Source organism: Hemicordylus capensis, chromosome 16 (assembly GCF_027244095.1).
Source record: "Hemicordylus capensis ecotype Gifberg chromosome 16, rHemCap1.1.pri, whole genome shotgun sequence".
In the NCBI taxonomy this organism is placed as follows: Eukaryota; Metazoa; Chordata; class Lepidosauria; order Squamata; family Cordylidae; genus Hemicordylus; species Hemicordylus capensis.
The window spans coordinates 11333000-11350901 of record NC_069672.1 but is presented as its reverse complement, the minus strand read 5'-3'; the positions used below and the strand labels follow the sequence as shown (position 1 = coordinate 11350901).

The following is a 17902-nucleotide window of genomic DNA, read 5'->3' as shown; positions in this document are numbered from 1 at the left end:
AGTTCCTTTAAAAAGCAAGTACACAGGTCCTTACCTGCTCCTCCTTCGCCCCACTGTGTTTCTGGGCATGGCACTCACTTTCCAAAAGATCATGTGCAGCCTTTTGGAAAGTGGGCATTGTGTCCAGAAAAAAGCAGTGAAGGCGATAAAGACCTGATTTTTAGCGGAACTGCTCCCTGCCCTGCCAAATCAATTTGAATGTGGGCACCTACACTGGTTCGGCGCTTTGCTAAGGAGGCACCGAACCAGTTCGGGCACATGCCTATTTCTTACATTGCTCTACAAGTGAGGGATTTAGATACCACAGAATTCAGTCGATTCTGAAAAGATGCCCCAATGGACACAGTGGAGACGTCTTTCTGAGTGGGCATGCGTAGGATTGTGCTGAAATGTGCAGCTGGTTAGATTTCTCATAGTACCCCCCCAAAGCAGGGGTCGTCAACCTTGGCTCTCCAGCTGTTGCTGAACTACAACTCCCATCATCCCCAGTCACAATTTGTTGAGCGCCAAAGTTGCCTGCCTCTGCCCCAAAGAATGTTAGGAGAAAGTGCTGAGAATTTGGTTGGAGGCCTCTCTTGGAGCTACAGTTCCTAGGATTCCCTGAGGAGCAGTAATTATTAAAGGTTTGTCAAATATAGGTGGCCTTCACATGTTCTGTCACAAGTCTGGTTTCTGGGGAGTGTGTGGCAGATTCGTTGTCCGAATCGACCCAAAGTCCAGTTCCAGAGCTGGGCGTTGTCCGAATCGACCCAAAGTCCAGTTCCAGAGCTGGGCGTTGTCCGAATCGACCCAAAGGTTCCGGTTCCAGAATGCTGATATTCATCCAACATTTACAACCAACATTTGAAGTCGGGTGGCGAATGTCGGGCATATATCCGCAAACCAGCTCGAGAACCGGACTTCAGCAGATTAATCAGACAACATGTCTGCTACCTGGGAACTGGATTTGTGGCAGAGCAGGTGAAGCCACCTCTTTAGACTACCCCTTGGCAAAAGGACAGTACCTCCAAAAGAGACTCCACAGCGGAACTCACGGGATGAGATAGGACTCCTGGGAAGGCCGTCTTTCAGACAGAAGGGCTGGCCTCACTGCCCTAAACAGGAGTTTGTTTTCTAACATACCCAACAAGGCATATGCGGGAGAGTGCTCAAGAGCTATGGGGTAAATATTTAATTGCTCACTCATCTGTGATTAAATCAATGTTGTACTCTAAGTTGCCTTTGGCCTCTTCTTGTTTGTTTACTCTTGGTTATAGCAGGGATTCTCAAGTCTTGGGTCCCCAGATGCTGTTGGACGACAACCAGCTGGCTAACTAAAACAGAAGGCTGAGCTGCAGGATACCCTCCACGTCAAAAGCCAGCCACTGGCAGCCCGTGGGCCCAATCCACCCCTCACTGACCAACCCAGAAGAGAAAGAAGCAGCATCTGTGGAAAAGGGCTACAAGGACACCATAGATCAGGGCTGTACAAAGTGGGCTCATCAGCTGTTTTTTTGGACTACAGCTCCCATGATCCGCAGCCACAGTGGCTAATAGGAGGTTAAGGGAGCTGTAGGCCAACATCTGTAGGAGGGTCCAAGTTGTGTCAATCTGCCACACAGGGATTATGGGGGGTAGGATGGGTGCTCTTGGTCAATGAATCCTTGCTTCCTTCTCAGAGCGGACTTCCGGAAAAGGTAGCTGCCGACCATGGTCCTACATCAATTCAAACCGAAACCAAAGCAAAGATTTTTCTGTCTCACCCTGTTCCTTTTACCATCTTGTGTGCCAGCCTCAGACCTCAAGAAAAGGTAGGAACATCTCCGTTACACATTTTTAAAAAATAACGAAACAGGGAAAGACTCCACTTTGTCTAACTCGACACATCAAAACTGAAACGACAGCCAAAAAACCCCAAACACCATTGGCCCTTTATGTTCAGGAAAAATATCGCCACAATCCCACATATTCTACCGCCAACCATATATTGCCCTATCGCTTCCACCTATTAAAAAAAACAAAGTTCAGGTTGGTCTGCCCAGCCATCCTCTGACGGATCCGACATCCCAGCCTGGATCCTAAAAGCTCTGCACATTGCAGTTCAGAGAAAACCTGAAATTAAACTTGGGAGAATGGCTGTCAAAATTGTTAATATATCATCACATTGACAGCTGAACATCTCCAGAGGCTTTCCCCCACACAGAGACAGTGGTTATCAGTTTCCACTTTTGGTCCATCAAAAGTGGATGTTTCGGGTTCAGTGTCTTAGATGCAGATCAGACACAGAATAAAGTAGTGGTTATGAGTTCCTGGAGCTCATATGAGTCCCCTTTGCTGGTTTGCATCTTCAGAAGACAGTGGTCTCTTGTGTTCTTGGAATTCTGCAAAACCGACCTCTGGACTGACAAGATGTTGTCCCACAGTGGGCGTGCAGATGATGGAAACATTGCCGTATTTCACATTTTTTTCAGTGGAGGTCCCAAAACCCTAATAAACCACACGTCATTCTTCTAGAACGGAACGCACAGTCAACTTACTGATTATTCTTCTGTTCTGTACACCTATTTCTCAAGGAGTTCTCTATCGGAAGACATAAACAGGAGGTCTCAGGCCCCGCTGATCGCTGGGATAGTGGACTTCGGAAAACTAAGCATCCTACGGTGGAGAGACAAAGGGGTCACCTCACTTGTACGGCTTTAAGTCCTGAGGGATCAGTGGTTCTGTATCTTCGCCCGGGCTCTGTGATGGTTGGAGTGCTGATGCGGCAGAGGCCAGGCTGTGGATGGTTTCTTGCTGGTGTCGCTTGGCTTTGTTATAAAGGAGAACGCCGACAGTCACCAGGACGGTGCCGACAGCCGAGAGACTGGTGATCTTGTTGCTGAAGACGATAATACTCAGCCAGATGGACAGCGCATGCTTCACGGTGCTGGCAACACTGGGAGGAAAACCGAGGAGGTTGAAGGATAAGCAGGAAGAACAGGCAACAATTCTTCATAAAAATGGCCCGCCCTACCACCTCAACGTCAACAAACCGGAACGGAAGTCGAGAAACTGGAAGTCGACAAAACCAGAACGGAGTCTAAATTCTCTTGTTTGTTTTCAGCTAGAACCCTTAAAACCAGAAGTGGTGAATCTGAGGTGCTTAGTTGGACTACAGCTCCCATCACCCCCACTACCATTTGTTACAGCAGGGGATGATAGGAATTGTAGTCCAACTATAGAGCCTCAGGTTGGCCAGCCCTGTTGGATTACAACTCCCATTATCCCCAGCTTTAAAAAAACAACCAAAAAATCAACCACCACCACAAACATTTATATATCAGCTTTCAACAGAAATGATCACTCAATGATAATTATTGATAATTATGACAATAATGGTTTAATTCAATTTAGTGAGGCTGGGGGGTGATGGGGTTTGTAGTCCAACAACAGCAGAAGAAACCCAAAGTGGCTACTCCTGTTGGACCACAGTTCTCATAATCCCAGCTGGAATTTACTGCAGCAGGGGATGATGGGAGTTGTAGTTGAATAATAGCTGGAGAGGCTCACCACTGCCTTTAACATGAATTAGTAATGGATTCAAAAATAAGCAGTTCCATAATCAGGCAACCAGCTTTCCAAAGAAGGATTCTTTTTAACAAAAATCCTGACATATGTATTTTCTTTGTAAAAAAATGTTAAACAACCCATTTTTAAAGAATAATGTTCTTTAAAACCTCTCCTCAAGTTAAACAGTTAAACATTGAACTCATTTTATGGAATAACATTGTAGGCAACAGAGTCTGTGTTTATTTGGCATGAAATGTATCCAAACCACTCCACGGACTTGGAAAAAGAATATTCTCCAATTCGAATGTTTTCCAATTATCCGAAGGGATGAGAATCATCGAACCGGTTACCAAATCACTTCTTATAGCCGGTGGCTGACATCCAGACTAAGCGACTCTAAAGTATTACTCCAGAGTTACTCTAAAAGACTACTACATTTCAATAGGAATACTCAGGAGTAATTTAGTCTGCCTGTCAGCACAAAATTACTTGCATTACTCAAGTCAATGGGCAGTATACAGACGAAGCCATGTCTAAGCACCACTGAAATAAACAAGGCAAGTTAATCATGACTTATTTTAATTGTCATTTTTATAGTCTTGTTTTAATTTTTGTGTTAACAGCCTTCAGATTGTTTTAATGAAAAGGTAGTATTTATTTTATTTTATTTATTAGAAACTCTGGGCGGTGTACAAAAACATGCAAAGCAAGACAACATTAAAATCACATTCTAAATTAAAAAACTAAAGTAACTAACAAAAAAGAAAAAACCAAATAGGTAAACTACAGGGCAAAAGCCTGGCGAAAAAGCTGGTATACAAATTTAATAATAAATAAATAAAATAAAAATGACAAACGAGTCCCATGAATTCTGACGGGATCTCAGTCACGGCAGACTTAGTCTGGATCTTGCCAGGATCCAAACTGCGGAGTTTTAAAAAATAAACCTGGATGGACCTCAACCGTAATGAAATGTGTAATGGTTGTTTTGAAATTTCTGAATTTTCTTATTAATTGTTAATATGGTCTGTGACCGCAATAAACTTACAACTACTACTGTAATGGTTCAACTCCTCATATACAGTTTCAGAGGAAATCTTCAGGGAGATCTTGAAAATAAATAAATCACACATTTATTTGAGAACAGATGTCGCTCCGTGCCACACCCTTTTGTATTTTACCTGAAAGTTACAGGGGAAATTTTGCCCATCAGAGCATATGCTGTGACGCTCTGAAAATGGAACAAGACTCCGTCTATCAGTAGTAACACAATGATGTCTTGATTGTACCGGAAGCTTCTTCCACTTTTCCCAATAACTGGCACATCCTAAAACAAAACAAAACAATCATTGTCTCTATGTCTGTATCTATAGCGCATCCCTCGGGCTCTTTGCAAAGTATCAAGAGAGAAGTCTCTGCCCCCAAGGAGCTTACAGTCAAATTATGTATCTATTTATTTCATTTTTACAGGGACATCTCCCACTCTGCCTCCAAGGAGCCCAGACATGGTACATGGTTCTGTCGGCTCTCACAACAACCCTGCGAGGTAGGTTAGGCTGAGAGAGAAAGGTCAGAGTCCCCCAGTGAGTTCCATGGCTGAACAGGGATTTGAACTCAGGTCTCACTGGTCCTAGTCTAACCACGATGCCACATCCATGTTCCACACCAAAGGCCATTGCAGATGGGATGATGGGAGTTGTAGTCAATAACATCTGGGAATCCCTCCCACAGGGAACATCGGGTCCTCAGATGCTGTTGGATTCAAGGTAAAGTGTGCATCAAGTCGGTCTCGACTCGTGGCGCCCACAGAGCCCTGTGGTTGTCTTTGGTAGAATACAGGAGGGGTTTGCCATTGCCATCTCCCGCACAGTATGAGGTGATGCCTTTCAGCATCTTCCTATCTCGCTGCTGCCCAATATAGGTGTTTTCCCATAGTCTGGGAAACATACCAGCGGGGATTCGAACTGCCAACTTCTGGCTCGATAATCAAGTCATTTCCCCGCTGCTGGATTACAACTCTCATTATCCACAGCTGCAATGGGGGTCGCTGATGGCTGTCTTTATGATCAAAGAAGAGGGGCGGGGGGAACACGATCTTTAAAATCCAAGCTCTCACCATGAAAAATATCCAGGCTGGAATTAGCATTATTACCGCAGCTGCACTTGTGTAGAACTGAAGTTCCGGAGCTCTGTAAAAAGAGAGGAAGAAACTCTAAACAAGCGAAAAAGCTTAGGTGGAGGAATGTATCTACCTAGCTCCAGAACTCTCATTCCCGGTCCAATAAAGCATGCTTTGTTAGATCAGGAACTTTAATCAGGAACCAAAGACAAATATGAGGAGAAGGAAGAGGAACTCGGGCTATTGCTCAGTGGTAGAGAATCCGCTTGCATGTAGAAAGTCCCAGGTTCAATCCCTGGCAGCAACTCCAACTAGGGCTGAGAAAGACTCCTGTCTGAAACCTTGGAGAGCTGCTGCCAGTCACTGTAGACAATCCTGAGCTGGATCGACCAATGGCCTGACTCAGTTTGGCAGCTTCCGATGCACCACGAAGCAAGAGCAGAGGCAGCCAAAGGTGATCTGGGAGGGGATTGCAGGCATAGAGGCACAACAAGGGAGACAGGGTGGTATCATTTGAGGGAGGAGACTTCTGGAGAACCAAGGAGCCAAAGGAAAACCATGATTTATTTTACTTTATTTATCATATTTATATACTGCCTGCTACATGCATCTCTAGGCGGTGTACACAATCCAATCACACTATGATGTGAAGTTTAATCTCAATTAATTGGTGTTTTTCATCAGTTTACATTTAATTTAAACCCTGGATCCACACATGTTGCTGTGGGCCTTTTCGGTGGTGGCACCCCGTTTATGGAACAGCCTCCCCCGCGAGGTATGCCTGGCTTCATCACTTTGTTCTTTAAGATGCCAGATGAAGACATTTTTGTTCACTCGGGCCTTTTAGTTTTTAAAAACTTGGATCTGATTTTTAATTGATTTCAACAAAGAAAAAGAAAGAGTGGGAAATCTCTCAGCTTGAAGAATACCCCCTCAAGCCAGTCACCTACATATAACTGTAGAACTAGTTCAATCCTGTTGCAAACACAAAACCAGACCCTAAACAGTATTTCCCCCCTTACTGAGCAATGCCTGAATTCTTTCTCTTCATTGTTTGACAATTATAGCCTTTTCTCTTCCTTATTTGGCAATTAAAGGTCAGATCTTCTTCAGTTCATCACCTGGGCCTCTTGAAATTTCCTCTGGGTTCAGTCTGACTGGATTCTGTCAGCTAGCATGCAAAATCACTGCAGCTATCTCTGGAAGAAACCAGGTTTGGTTAAACTTGGACCCACTCTATATATGGCAGATTGTTGATGTCTCACATACACAATAAGGGAAATAGGAAAGAGTGCTCAGGATTATTACAGAAGATGTTAACTGCTTTCACTCTGTGGCTAAATACCAACAAATCTCAATGGGGCAGAATGTTTGCAGGCTCAGAAGGCAGTTGACAACCAGGTGGGCAGAGCTAACGGAACTCAGTAGCAAGAAGCAGGGAAGGAAGGTATGAACAAAAAGACCTTTCTCAACTTGAAGAATACTCTCTCCCCTGCTGTAACCTACAAAGCGCCTTTGGGAGAAGATCATTATGTCCCTTTTCTGTTTGTTTGTTTGTTTGGCCATTTTTGGAAGGGAGGTATAGAAATCGAATAAATAACAACAACAATAGTTCCCCACAAAGATCGTAAGTGATTCGGAACAACTTCTTTGAGCATTAGAAAAAGATTCTTAGTGGTAAGAGCGATTTGACAATGCCCTAGTTCTGGATTTCCAGCATCAAGCACGGGGTTGGCCTAGATTGCCTCCAGGGTTCCCCTCCATCTCTAAGAATCAACCTAGTTATAATGCAGGGGAGAACGCAGCAGATACTTACGAGAAGCGGTACTTATCTCCGCTGAGCAGTTTTTTGGAGAAGACGTTCTGCAGGCTAAAAGGAAGGGAAGAGGGTGAGAAGAAATCCCAATATATGTTTCAGGACAACTGAGAAGGAATGTCACCACGATACTAGCTACTTCCTTCCTTAACCAAAGATAATTTATGGTTGTAAAAAGGTACTGTAAACCAGCACTCTCTGTAACAGGGATTCCCAGGCGTTGTTGACTACAACACCCATCACCCACTGCTGTGCTGGCCTTCAGCAGGGGATGGTGGGCATTGTAGTCAATGACATCTGGGAATCCCTGTTATAGGGAAACTGCTATAAACCCAACTACTTGACTGAGCCCTAAAGATTGTTACCAGGCTGCTGATGCTTGTTCACCACCCCTCCCTGCTGCCCCATCTGTATGGGTCATCTCCCCTCACACGAAAACACACCCCGGAGCACCTACCAGTCCATGATGTTCGTAGACAACGCCGCGGAAAACCCGAGGACGTTGAAGCTCAGCTCCGTCGCTGTGCACAAGGCCAGCCCTCCCATAACCGGGACGAGAGAGAGATTCACGAGCAATCCTGGGCAGAGCAGACGGCACGGGGAGATCAGGGAAGAGAAAGCAGATGGAAACAAAATGAGAATTTGAAAGAGGGTGCTTAAAAACCAACGGCGTCACTGACACGCTTCCAGTTAGTCATAGAGCTTTACTTCGGCGCTCCGATACCCTCAATTTGCTCGTTCGCCACTGTGTATCGTACACCGATACGCTGCGGCAAAGTCAGAATCAATGTTTATTTCATCAAACGCACTCACCAGTGTATTCCCCTAAAATCATGCGGGACATGATGACCGTGAAAATGGGGGCGGAGCTTTTAACCGTTTCAGCAAAAGAAACGGCGACGTTCTTCAGGCTGACCAGGCCTAGGACTACAGTTGCAAACCTGAGGAGAGAAGAGGATGGCATCACTCATTATTATTATTTTTTTTAAAAAAGAAGTGGTTAACAGACAACTGCATATTCTTCGTTTCTCTACTCCTGCCTTCCCCTCAGGGTTGATTTGATTGTAAACAAATCGATTTTAAATCATGATTGAAATCCCTTACGATTCAAATCACAATTTGAATCACTAGTCGGGAAGATGCTATTGAATCATCACTTCCTTGAAAAAGTACATTCTTGTTGTCTAATATAGCCTTAATAGATATTCAGGGATAGGTGTGGGTTTTTAGAAGCAACGTGCACTCTAAAAGGTACACAGATCTCATGAATGCTGATTCATTGGGGCAGCCAGGCCTTGCATATCGTGGTTGCACGGTTTGCATTTTGCATGCACACCTGTCTGACCCACAGATTCAGGAACGCCATTAAAATATTCCTAAATGGGGTCACTTTAATGGCCTGCTGCCATGTTGGGTGTCTCCCTTCTACAATGGAGAATACACTCAAAGTAAGTTTCCTCTGGGCTGCATGAATAGGTTCGGTTCACTTTTGGTTTCACTTTCTGTTTTGCTCCCCTATCCCTGGCATTCCTATCCAGTCTCTGACTCCTCCCTCAGATCTACTCCCCCCCCCCAAATCTTCTATTCATTGATTGGCCTTCTTTGTTTTGGGGTCACTTTTATGGCCTACTGCCATGTTGGGCATCTCCCTTCTACAATGGAGGATACACTCAAAGTAAGTTTCCTCTGGGCTGCATGAATAGGTTCGGTTCACTTTTGGTTTCACTTTCTGTTTTGCTCCCCTATCCCTGGCATTCATATCCAGTCTCTGACTCCTCCCTCAGATCTACTCCCCCCCCCAAATCTTCTATTCATTGATTGGCCTTCTTTGTCTTGGGTTCACTTTTATGGCCTGCTGCCATGTATGGCGTCTCCCTTCTACAATGGAGGATACACTCAAAGTAAGTTTCCTCTGGGCTGCATGAATAGGTTCGGTTCACTCTTGGTTTCACTTTCTGTTTTGCTCCCATTTCTTCTCATACATCATAACACCCCATCTACTTGGACAGCATCTTTCTAAGAACCGCTGAAAAGTGAGAGATTAAGGGCACTGGTCCCTGCCCCGAGGTGCTTCCAATGTAGACATCGACACAAGGAAGACCACAGAGGAGGGGAAGCGAAATGGAGCTAGGCTAAACAGGAAGAAAATATTAATTAAGTCAGCAAGTTATTAATGAGAAGATTCTTCCTTTGTTTACCCCGCTTCAATTTCCCTTGCGTTCTTCTGTGGTCTTCCTTATGTTGAAGTCTAGATTGGAATTCCCTTGGGGCAGGGATCTCTCCATCTTTCACTTTCAGAAAGATCTTAGAAATTGAAGCAGGGTAAAAAAAAAAATCACTAATACTATTGACTTGGTTTATTTAATGAGTAAATAATAATATTCTTTCTTCTTTTACCACAGCTCCATTTCCTTCCGCTTCCACTGCGGTCTTCCTTATGCAGGTGGTCTGATTGCATGCCCCTCAGGGCAGGGAATGCTTGCACTGCGCCCCACAAAGCTTTTGAACGCCTTACCTCATCAGTCCGACAAACAGCATGATCATGATGAAGTTGGGGGGGTACGAGACGCGCGGTTTGTGCTGGTACAGACAGCAGGGCACAAACATTTTGATGCAGCCGATGAAAGTTGTGGAAAGCATCTGAACAGCACCTAAAAAAAAAGACACAGACAGGAACAAGCCAGCAGAATTAAGAACAGAAGGACTTCCGGATGTTGCACAGGAACATAGGAAGCTGCCTTATACTGAGTCAGGTCCTTGGTCCATCTAGTTCAGTATTGCCAGCACAGACTGGCAGCAGCTCTCCAAGGTTTCAGGCAGGAGTTTCTCCCAGCCCTACCTGGAGAGACTGCCAAGAATTGAACCTGGGACCTTCTGCATGCAAAGCAGATGCTCTCCCACTGAGCTAGGGATGCTTTGATGAAGCTGCCAAACGGAGTCAGACCCTTGGTCCATCTAACTCAGTATTACCTACTCTGATTGGCAGCAGCTCTCCAGAGTTTCAGGCAGGAGTCGCTCCCAGCCCTACCAGGGATTGAACCTGGGACCTCCAGCATGCCAAGCAGATGCTCTGCCACTGAACTACGGCCCCATCCACAAATGGAATGGTATTTTCCGTCTAAATAAAAATTGCTTACATAGGTAGCTGCCTTAGATCGAGTCAGGCCCTTGTGTTGTCTCAATGTCATCTACCCCGACTGGCAGTGGCTCTCCAAAGGGGAGACATTTCCTATGGGCAATATCTTACAGCAGACGGTGTTCACGTGTAGTCACCCACCCAAATGCAAACCAAGGCAGGCCCTGCTTAGTAAAGGGGGACGGTTCACGCTTGCTGTCATTAGACCAGCTCTCCTACTTTGCAAGCAGAAGGTCTCGGGTTCAATCTCTGGCCTCTCCAAGCAGGGATGACCAAGACCCCTGTCTGTAACCCTGGAGAACTGCTGCCTGTCAGTACAGACAACACTAAGCTAGAAGGACCACGGGGTCTGACTCAGTCAGCAGCAGCTCCCTAAGCGGCAGAGTTCAGCCGGTCATAAAACTTTTGTGCTTAAAAAAAAAAAAAAAGCGCACCCAGTATACCCCAGACCCACAGTAGACCCACCAACCATTTCCCTAGAAAAGCCACCATTACCCAGCATGCTCGGTTCCCCCTCCAGCAGCGAAAGGATGTATTTGTTCAGGAAGAGGGTGCAAAAGCTGAAGAAAAACCACAGGGTGAGGTAGACAAGTGCATGGGAGTTCCAGATGCCCAAATCCGACTCAATAACAGTAGTCTCCGTGATGGTGATCTTCAAAACGTTCTCGTCCGGCACGCTGTCACTCCTGGCAATGACAAATTTTTCACTGCGGTTGAAGAAGAGAGACCCGGAGTGGAAGAGGCCTTTGCTTTTGGGTTTTTCTTCAAGGAGAGGAGAGGCAGAAACAGCATCAGAGGCTTCTAAATTCTTGCCGCTCGGAAGGGCAGCCATCTTGAGACCCAAACCCGAAGTTTCGTCCTTATCCAACGAGCATCGATCACACGTCTAAGTCGCCGAAGCGAGACGAGACCGTTCACTCCCGCCGTCCGTGCACTCGCTTCGGAGTGCACAGAGATCACGTTCGATGCTTTTTCCAGAGCATCTTCTCATTTGCTGTAAATAATTTTTTTTTTACGTTAGATAAATTGTTTCCAGGCACGCATGTTTGAATTCACAATTTGTACCGTTTGCCTTTACAGCAGGTTAAATTGAAACGGAACTCGAACCCAAAACACGGTTCAGGTTTCCACCCCCCCAAGTGAATCGGAACCGAAGCAAAATCTAAAATCTCTTGGTTATCTCAAGCCAGAACAGAACCCCTAACACACAAAACTTGGTAGCCAGTTCAAAAAATCAGAGGTTCAATAATCAGATACTCCATTGAATGCTTTGTTTTCCTGTTTTTCTAAGGTTGTTTGCCATTTTCTTATTAGGGGGAAAAAAAACAGACTTTGAAATCCTTAAATATAAACAGTTAAAATTTAATACATATTTTGTTCTCAGGTTAGAGGTTTGTCATATTCATTTAGCAGGGTTATATGACAAGCAAACATGTCTACATGGCATGCGTTTAAACCAGTTCACTGTATTTGAGCTGGTACGGAACCACTTTTTAAAGTTAGAGGCTTTGACTACTTTTTGGTGCCAACTGAAGTTTTTTTTTTTTTAAAAAAAAATCTGTGTTAAACCTCACAGATTGCTCAATCTGAGTGGTTCTTGGCTGGTACTTCTGTGGTTTACATAGGTTTTTAGAGGAACACAGAAAGCCGCCTACTGAGTCAGACACTTGGTCCATATAAATCAATATTGTCTGCTCTTACTGGTAGCAGCACTTCAGATTGTTACAAGTGGATCTCATGAAAAAAAAATTCACTCCCTGTGAAATGCACCAGTCCGGGAACCAGGAGAGAAACATTCTCACATTCAGAGCAAGGGCAGAGAGCATTGTCCTTCACTCCCAATAGGCTATGTGATGTCACAAAGCCAACGCCACCTATTGATGCATGGTGCAGAGACATCACAATGTAGCTGATCCCCGATTGACGTAACCAGAAAGAAGCACCCGCTTTTTTTAAAAGTGGGTCAAAACAGCACACCTCAAGAGGTTGTTTTTAATGGGGTGGGTGGGTTGCGTTCTTTAAGAAAACAGCTACAAATGTCTATGCACTGCTTCCCCACGAAAGTGCAGAAAGCAGTTTTACACAGAAATAAATAAATAAATAAATAAAAATGCCTCCCTGTCCCCAAAGGGCTCACAATCTAAAAATAAACATAAGGTAGACACCTGCCACAGCCACTGGAGGGATACTGTGCTGGGGACGGATAGGGCCAGTTGCTCTCTACCTGCTAAATATAAGAGAACCACCACTGTTAAAGCTGCCTCTTTGCTCAGTTAGCAGGGGCGACTGAAATTTGTTGTACACCAAAAAAAAAAAAAAAAAAGAGAGAGGAAAAAACTGTCCATGAAAACAGGGCTAAAGCCGAGAAGGGAGGCCTTCCTTTTCCTCAGAAGGCAACATCTCATTTCAAGCTTCTCCCCAGTTAACCACAGCCAGCTGACGGGAGATGCAGACAAGTACATTAAAAGCTCATGAAATATTTACCTCGAACCTCCCCAGAGGCAGGAGAGGCCCGCCACCCTCCAGCTCCCGAATCGGTTTCCCGCACTGCTCAAGGCGAAGGCAGACACGCCAGTGATTAGACGCCACGTCCTTCCAGAACTCTTTCTTTCTTGTTTTCTGGCACAACGTACATCCTGTGTGTGTGTGTGTGTTTTAAAGAACACAGAGGCCGAAGGCAACGCTCTGCAGAACACACACCACCCTCCTAACCCCCACAGCAGGGCCTTTTCAAGCCAGACGCGCAAAGCGTGCGGTTACAAATGAAAAAGTGTGTGTTTCTAAAACCGGAGTGGGCAAACTTGCCGCTCCCGCGGTGGCTGAACTACAACTCCCATCATCCCCCGCCGCAATTTACTGCAGCTGGAGAAGATGGGAGTTGTAGTTCAACAACAGCGGGGGGGGGAGCAAATTTGCCCACCCCCTGTCCTGTAAGAACCTTTGAGCAGTGCAAAAACTCAGGCTTTGCAAAAATTGTATTTATGATGTTAGACAATGGTCAAAGAGGTTGTTCATGGAGGAGAGGTCTATCAGTGGCTACTAGTCTGGTGGCTATAGGCCACCTCCAGCCTCAGAGGCAGGATGCCTCTAAATATCAGTTGCAGGACAGCAACAGCAGGAGAGAAGGCATGTACATACCTCTTGCCTGTGGGCTCCCCAGAGACATCTGGTGGGCCACTGTGTGAAACAGGATGCTGGACTAGATGGGCCTTGGGCCTTAAAGAGACGGATCACAAAGAGAAAATGAAAATGCATATCTCACAGAGAGGGAGGAGCAGACTAGTTCTCTGTTGTTCCCGAGGGCAGGACTAGAACCCAGGACTTGGAATTTCCAGGACGTAGATTCAGCCTAGGCATTAGGAAGAATGTCCTAACTGTCGGGGGCTGCTTGACCATGGAACTGTCTGCCTCATGGAGTGAAAGGCTCTCCTCGGCCAGAGGTTTGCCAGCAGAGGCTGGATGGCCATCTGTTAGGAATTTATTTATTTATTCTTGAGTATTACATTTATATCCCGTTCTTCCTCCAAGAATGGAGTTGTGTTGCATTTCTCCTCACAACAACCCTGTGAGGTAGGTGAAGCTGAGAGAGACGTGACTGGCCCCAAGTCACCCAGAGAGTGTCATGGCTGAACGGGGATTCGAACTCGAGTCTCCTCGGTCTTAGTCCAACGCTCTAACCACTACACCACACTGGCTATAGGAGATTCCTGAGTAGAGCAGAGGGTTAGACTAGAAGAACTCAAAATGCTCCTTCCAACTCTAAAAATCCAGGATTACCATTGGCTCTGCTCTCTCCATGGAGTGATTCCTACCAATTTCCATGCCTGTTCCTCTAACTACATCTCATAGCAGTTTTTTAAAAAAGCTTTTAAGAGCTTTTCAGACAGCACTGCAAATGTGACCAGGGCAGGCCTGATGATCTGGACAATCAAAGCGTGCAAACACACCGAAAGCCGAAAGCCCTCTAACACGATCACCTCCTTTCCAGCTGAGGGGTTTTTTTTGGTGTGTGTGTTGGAATCACCTTGTCAAAAATCACCATGAGCATTCAACCCCCCAGCTGGTACTGCCCACCCCAGCGGGCTCACAGACGAAGGCAGAGAAGATCGAACCGACGCTGGAATCAAAACTACCCCAGAGAGACCTTTGCCTGCCCCAAACCAAGCCGATGTGGCCATTGCCCAATGCGCAAAGTCCACAGGGCCAGTGATCAGACGCCTTTCGACACAATCTTTGTTAGGATATCTGTAATCAACACCAGTCCCGGTATGATGCTGATTCTGAATGGTATTAATCTTGATCGCTCTTAAGAGTGGATATTAACTCTCGCTATCTATTGCCAGTTGCCATGTCATCAGCATTTTGATTGGTTGTTTTGAAACTGAAGCCACTCTGCTGGGGTGATTGTTTTCTATTACAGCCATTCCAAGGGTAACGGAATCAGGCACGTCCCACTTTTTCCCAATTACTTACTGTAGCCATAAAAGTTGATATACACATACACACACATACCACAAGAGTGGATATTAACTCTCGCTATCTATTGCCAGCTGCCATGTCATTGACATTTTGATTTGTTGTTTTGAAACTGAAGCCACTCTGCTGGGGTGATTGTTTTCTATTACAGCCATTCCAAGGGTAACGGAATCAGGCACGTCCCACTTTTCCCCAATTACTTACAGTAGCCATAAACAGTTTTCAAGTTGAGATATATGTATACACACACACACACACACACACACAGAGGAAAGAGAACCTTTCCTATCATACGGCCATATTTTTACCAAACCGTTCAATATTATAGTGTTTGAAATGGGCAAAACCCATCGGTAACGGAATCAGAAAATGTCAAAAAAAATTTCTGGTGCTGTTACCGATGTATTTTGCACATAAAGACCCCTGGACTTTAGTAACTAAGGTGTAGATTTGGACATGTTTGCAGATCAGCCCAGCATTTTGCTCAGGGGGTGCAGTCTGCAACTGCCCCCACCCCAGAGATTTTGCACCTGGCTCCGACCTGCCCAGCCCTTCATTCTTTTGCATGGGGTTCCACTAGGTCGCACAACCTTGACGTTTGCCCACCTCTGAATTAAATTAAGGGTTCCCAATCTTGGATCTCCAGCTCTTGATGGATTACAACTCCCATGATCCCCAGACACATAGCTTTTGGTTGGGGATGATGGGAATTGTATTCTCCTTGGTGGCAGGGATGATGGGAATTGTATTCTCCTTGGTGGCAGGGATGATGGGAACTGTAGTCTACCAACCTCTGGAGTTCCAAGATTGGGAACACCTGAGTTAGGGGGATGTTGACCAGATGCTCTTTAAATTATGACAGACAATCACTTTCTCATGTTCTATGCTTTGAGAATGTTCCCCATCAGAGGGGAAATAAAAACAGATATGCTTTCTGCCATACCTTTGTAAGATCAGGAACAGATCAGGGTTTGGCCATCTTTTAAATGGCCAGGCCAGGAAATATATAGTCAACCAAACCTTTCACAACTAGCATGCAAAGCATGCATTTTGTATTTCGATTCAGTGGACCTACTTTGCAATGCAGAAGGCCTCAGTTTCAATCCTGGAAATTTCACCACTGCCATTCAGAGTAGACAATACTGAGCTAGCGAGACCAAGGGTTGCTCCGTTTGAGAGCTTCATATGTTCAACCGGAGATCCGTAGAGCATCTGCTTTGCATGCAATAAATACAATCCGTGGCATTTCCAGGGAGCAAAGACCCCTGACTGAAAACCTGGAGAGCTGCTGCCAGTCAGAGCTGACAATACTGAGCATGGACAGCTGCTGCCAGTCAGAGCTGACAATACTGAGCGAGACAGATCAGCTCCTATGACCAAATCTTTCACTGACCTGCCACTCAATTCGATCCTTGACATATCACCTTTGAAGAGACTCCTGTTAAGGCCTTCTATGGCTTTCCCATTAGAAACATAAACGTTTACGGGAAAAAGACACGCAGACATCCACATTTTCGAAAAGCAAAAAGATTTGTCCCAAAACATAAACATCCAGCCAACCAACACATTACTGAATGAAACATAACCAAAACAGAAAGGAGACACCCTGCCAAAACATTTCGATCCAGCAACGTCCCATAAAGACCCTGTCAGCCTCCCTGAAAATTTTATTTACAAAATATTCAACTTTAAGGGTGGCTTTTACTCATCAGCTGCTTTGGGGAAAGCCAAGGCACAGATATGAATATGTAAAATCAATACTTAGCGTAACACTTTAGAACAGAGATCCCCAACCCCAAGGCCCCAGATGATGGGAGTTGTAGTCACCCCAACATGATCTCCATCCACCATGGTGGGACGTCCAGAAACATCTGCGGAGCCAAGTGTGAGAATCTCTGGTGTAGAGGATCGAATCCAACCAAGTGCGATACATGGATCGAATTTTTTTATTTTTTAAAGCTTGGCTAGCGAATGCACTGCCCGCTGCCCTGGCCTAGGAAATAGGTGCTGGAGCTCAGCCCTGGAAAGGTCTCTGCAGCAACACCCTGCTCAGCCTAGCAAACGGCTCTTTTGCAAAAGACATTCAACGCTGCAAAGAGGTGCCGGGGCTCAGCCTTGCAAAGAAGAGCTGCACGCAATCGTAGCCCTTTGCAAGGGATTCCTGCCCCCAAGCACCTTGCAAGGGCCACCCCCCCCCGCGCAACCACCTTGCAAGCTTCTTCGGGTCCCCTCGCCGCTCCTGGCACACCCACCTGCCTGTGGCCCCCGACGCTTCTCCTCCTCCTCCTCGGCAGCCATGATCGCGGCCGACCATGTGGCCCCGCCCACGGTAGAGCTCCTCCCCTGCCCGGGAGGAGCAACCCCAGCAAGGCATGGCAATCTCGTGCATGCGTTACTCAAAAGTAAGCCCTATATCGCCCACGGTGGCTCTCCAGGAAAGCCAGGATGGCAATCTTCCTAGAGAGGTGCCTGCAAGGATCCAAATGCTGGCTTTCTCAGGGTGATGGTGCTCCTCTGGGCATGTGCAGAGTGCCATTTGAGCTCCCTTACTGAGACTGCGCGGCGGCCTCTCTTGCTTTTGAGGAATGCACTTGCGGAGTGGAGCAGATTGGATACATTAATGCATTTCTTATGTGATGCATGCACTTTAACGCATTTCTTCTTTGATGCATGCACGTCTTGGTTGGTGCCCCTCTGAGCATGTGCAGAGGGCTGCGGCCTCTCTTTTAAGAATCCACAAAGGCATCTCTACTTTCAAGAGATGTACTTGGGGAGTAGAAAGGTGTGGGGACAGATTGACTGTACTAAATGCATGCATTTATTTTAC

At 45.8% G+C, this 17902-nt stretch overlaps 1 protein-coding gene and 1 long non-coding RNA gene across 3 annotated transcripts; one reads left to right on the top strand and one right to left on the bottom strand.

The window, feature by feature from the left end:
* Positions 1–63: 63 nt before the first annotated feature.
* On the top strand, positions 64–4676 carry LOC128338665 (uncharacterized). The gene is made up of 2 exons (XR_008312665.1): positions 64–1790; positions 2553–4676. It is a non-coding gene; the product is annotated as an uncharacterized LOC128338665 (long non-coding RNA).
* On the bottom strand, positions 1889–17462 carry SLC35E2B (solute carrier family 35 member E2B). 2 transcript variants are annotated; one of them, XM_053281403.1, is made up of 9 exons: positions 17328–17462; positions 11095–11593; positions 9979–10114; positions 8277–8404; positions 7921–8041; positions 7464–7517; positions 5645–5717; positions 4710–4855; positions 1889–2914 (listed from the first exon to the last, which is right to left on the bottom strand). In XM_053281403.1, the coding sequence occupies exons 2-9, from the start codon at positions 11429–11431 to the stop codon at positions 2662–2664; spliced, it is 1248 nt and encodes a 415-aa protein (XP_053137378.1). In that variant the 5' UTR covers positions 11432–11593; positions 17328–17462; the 3' UTR covers positions 1889–2661. The 2 variants fall into 2 exon arrangements, with proteins under 2 accessions (XP_053137378.1, XP_053137379.1); XM_053281404.1 differs by lacking the exon at positions 17328–17462 and adding an exon at positions 13084–13209.
* Positions 17463–17902: the final 440 nt, after the last annotated feature.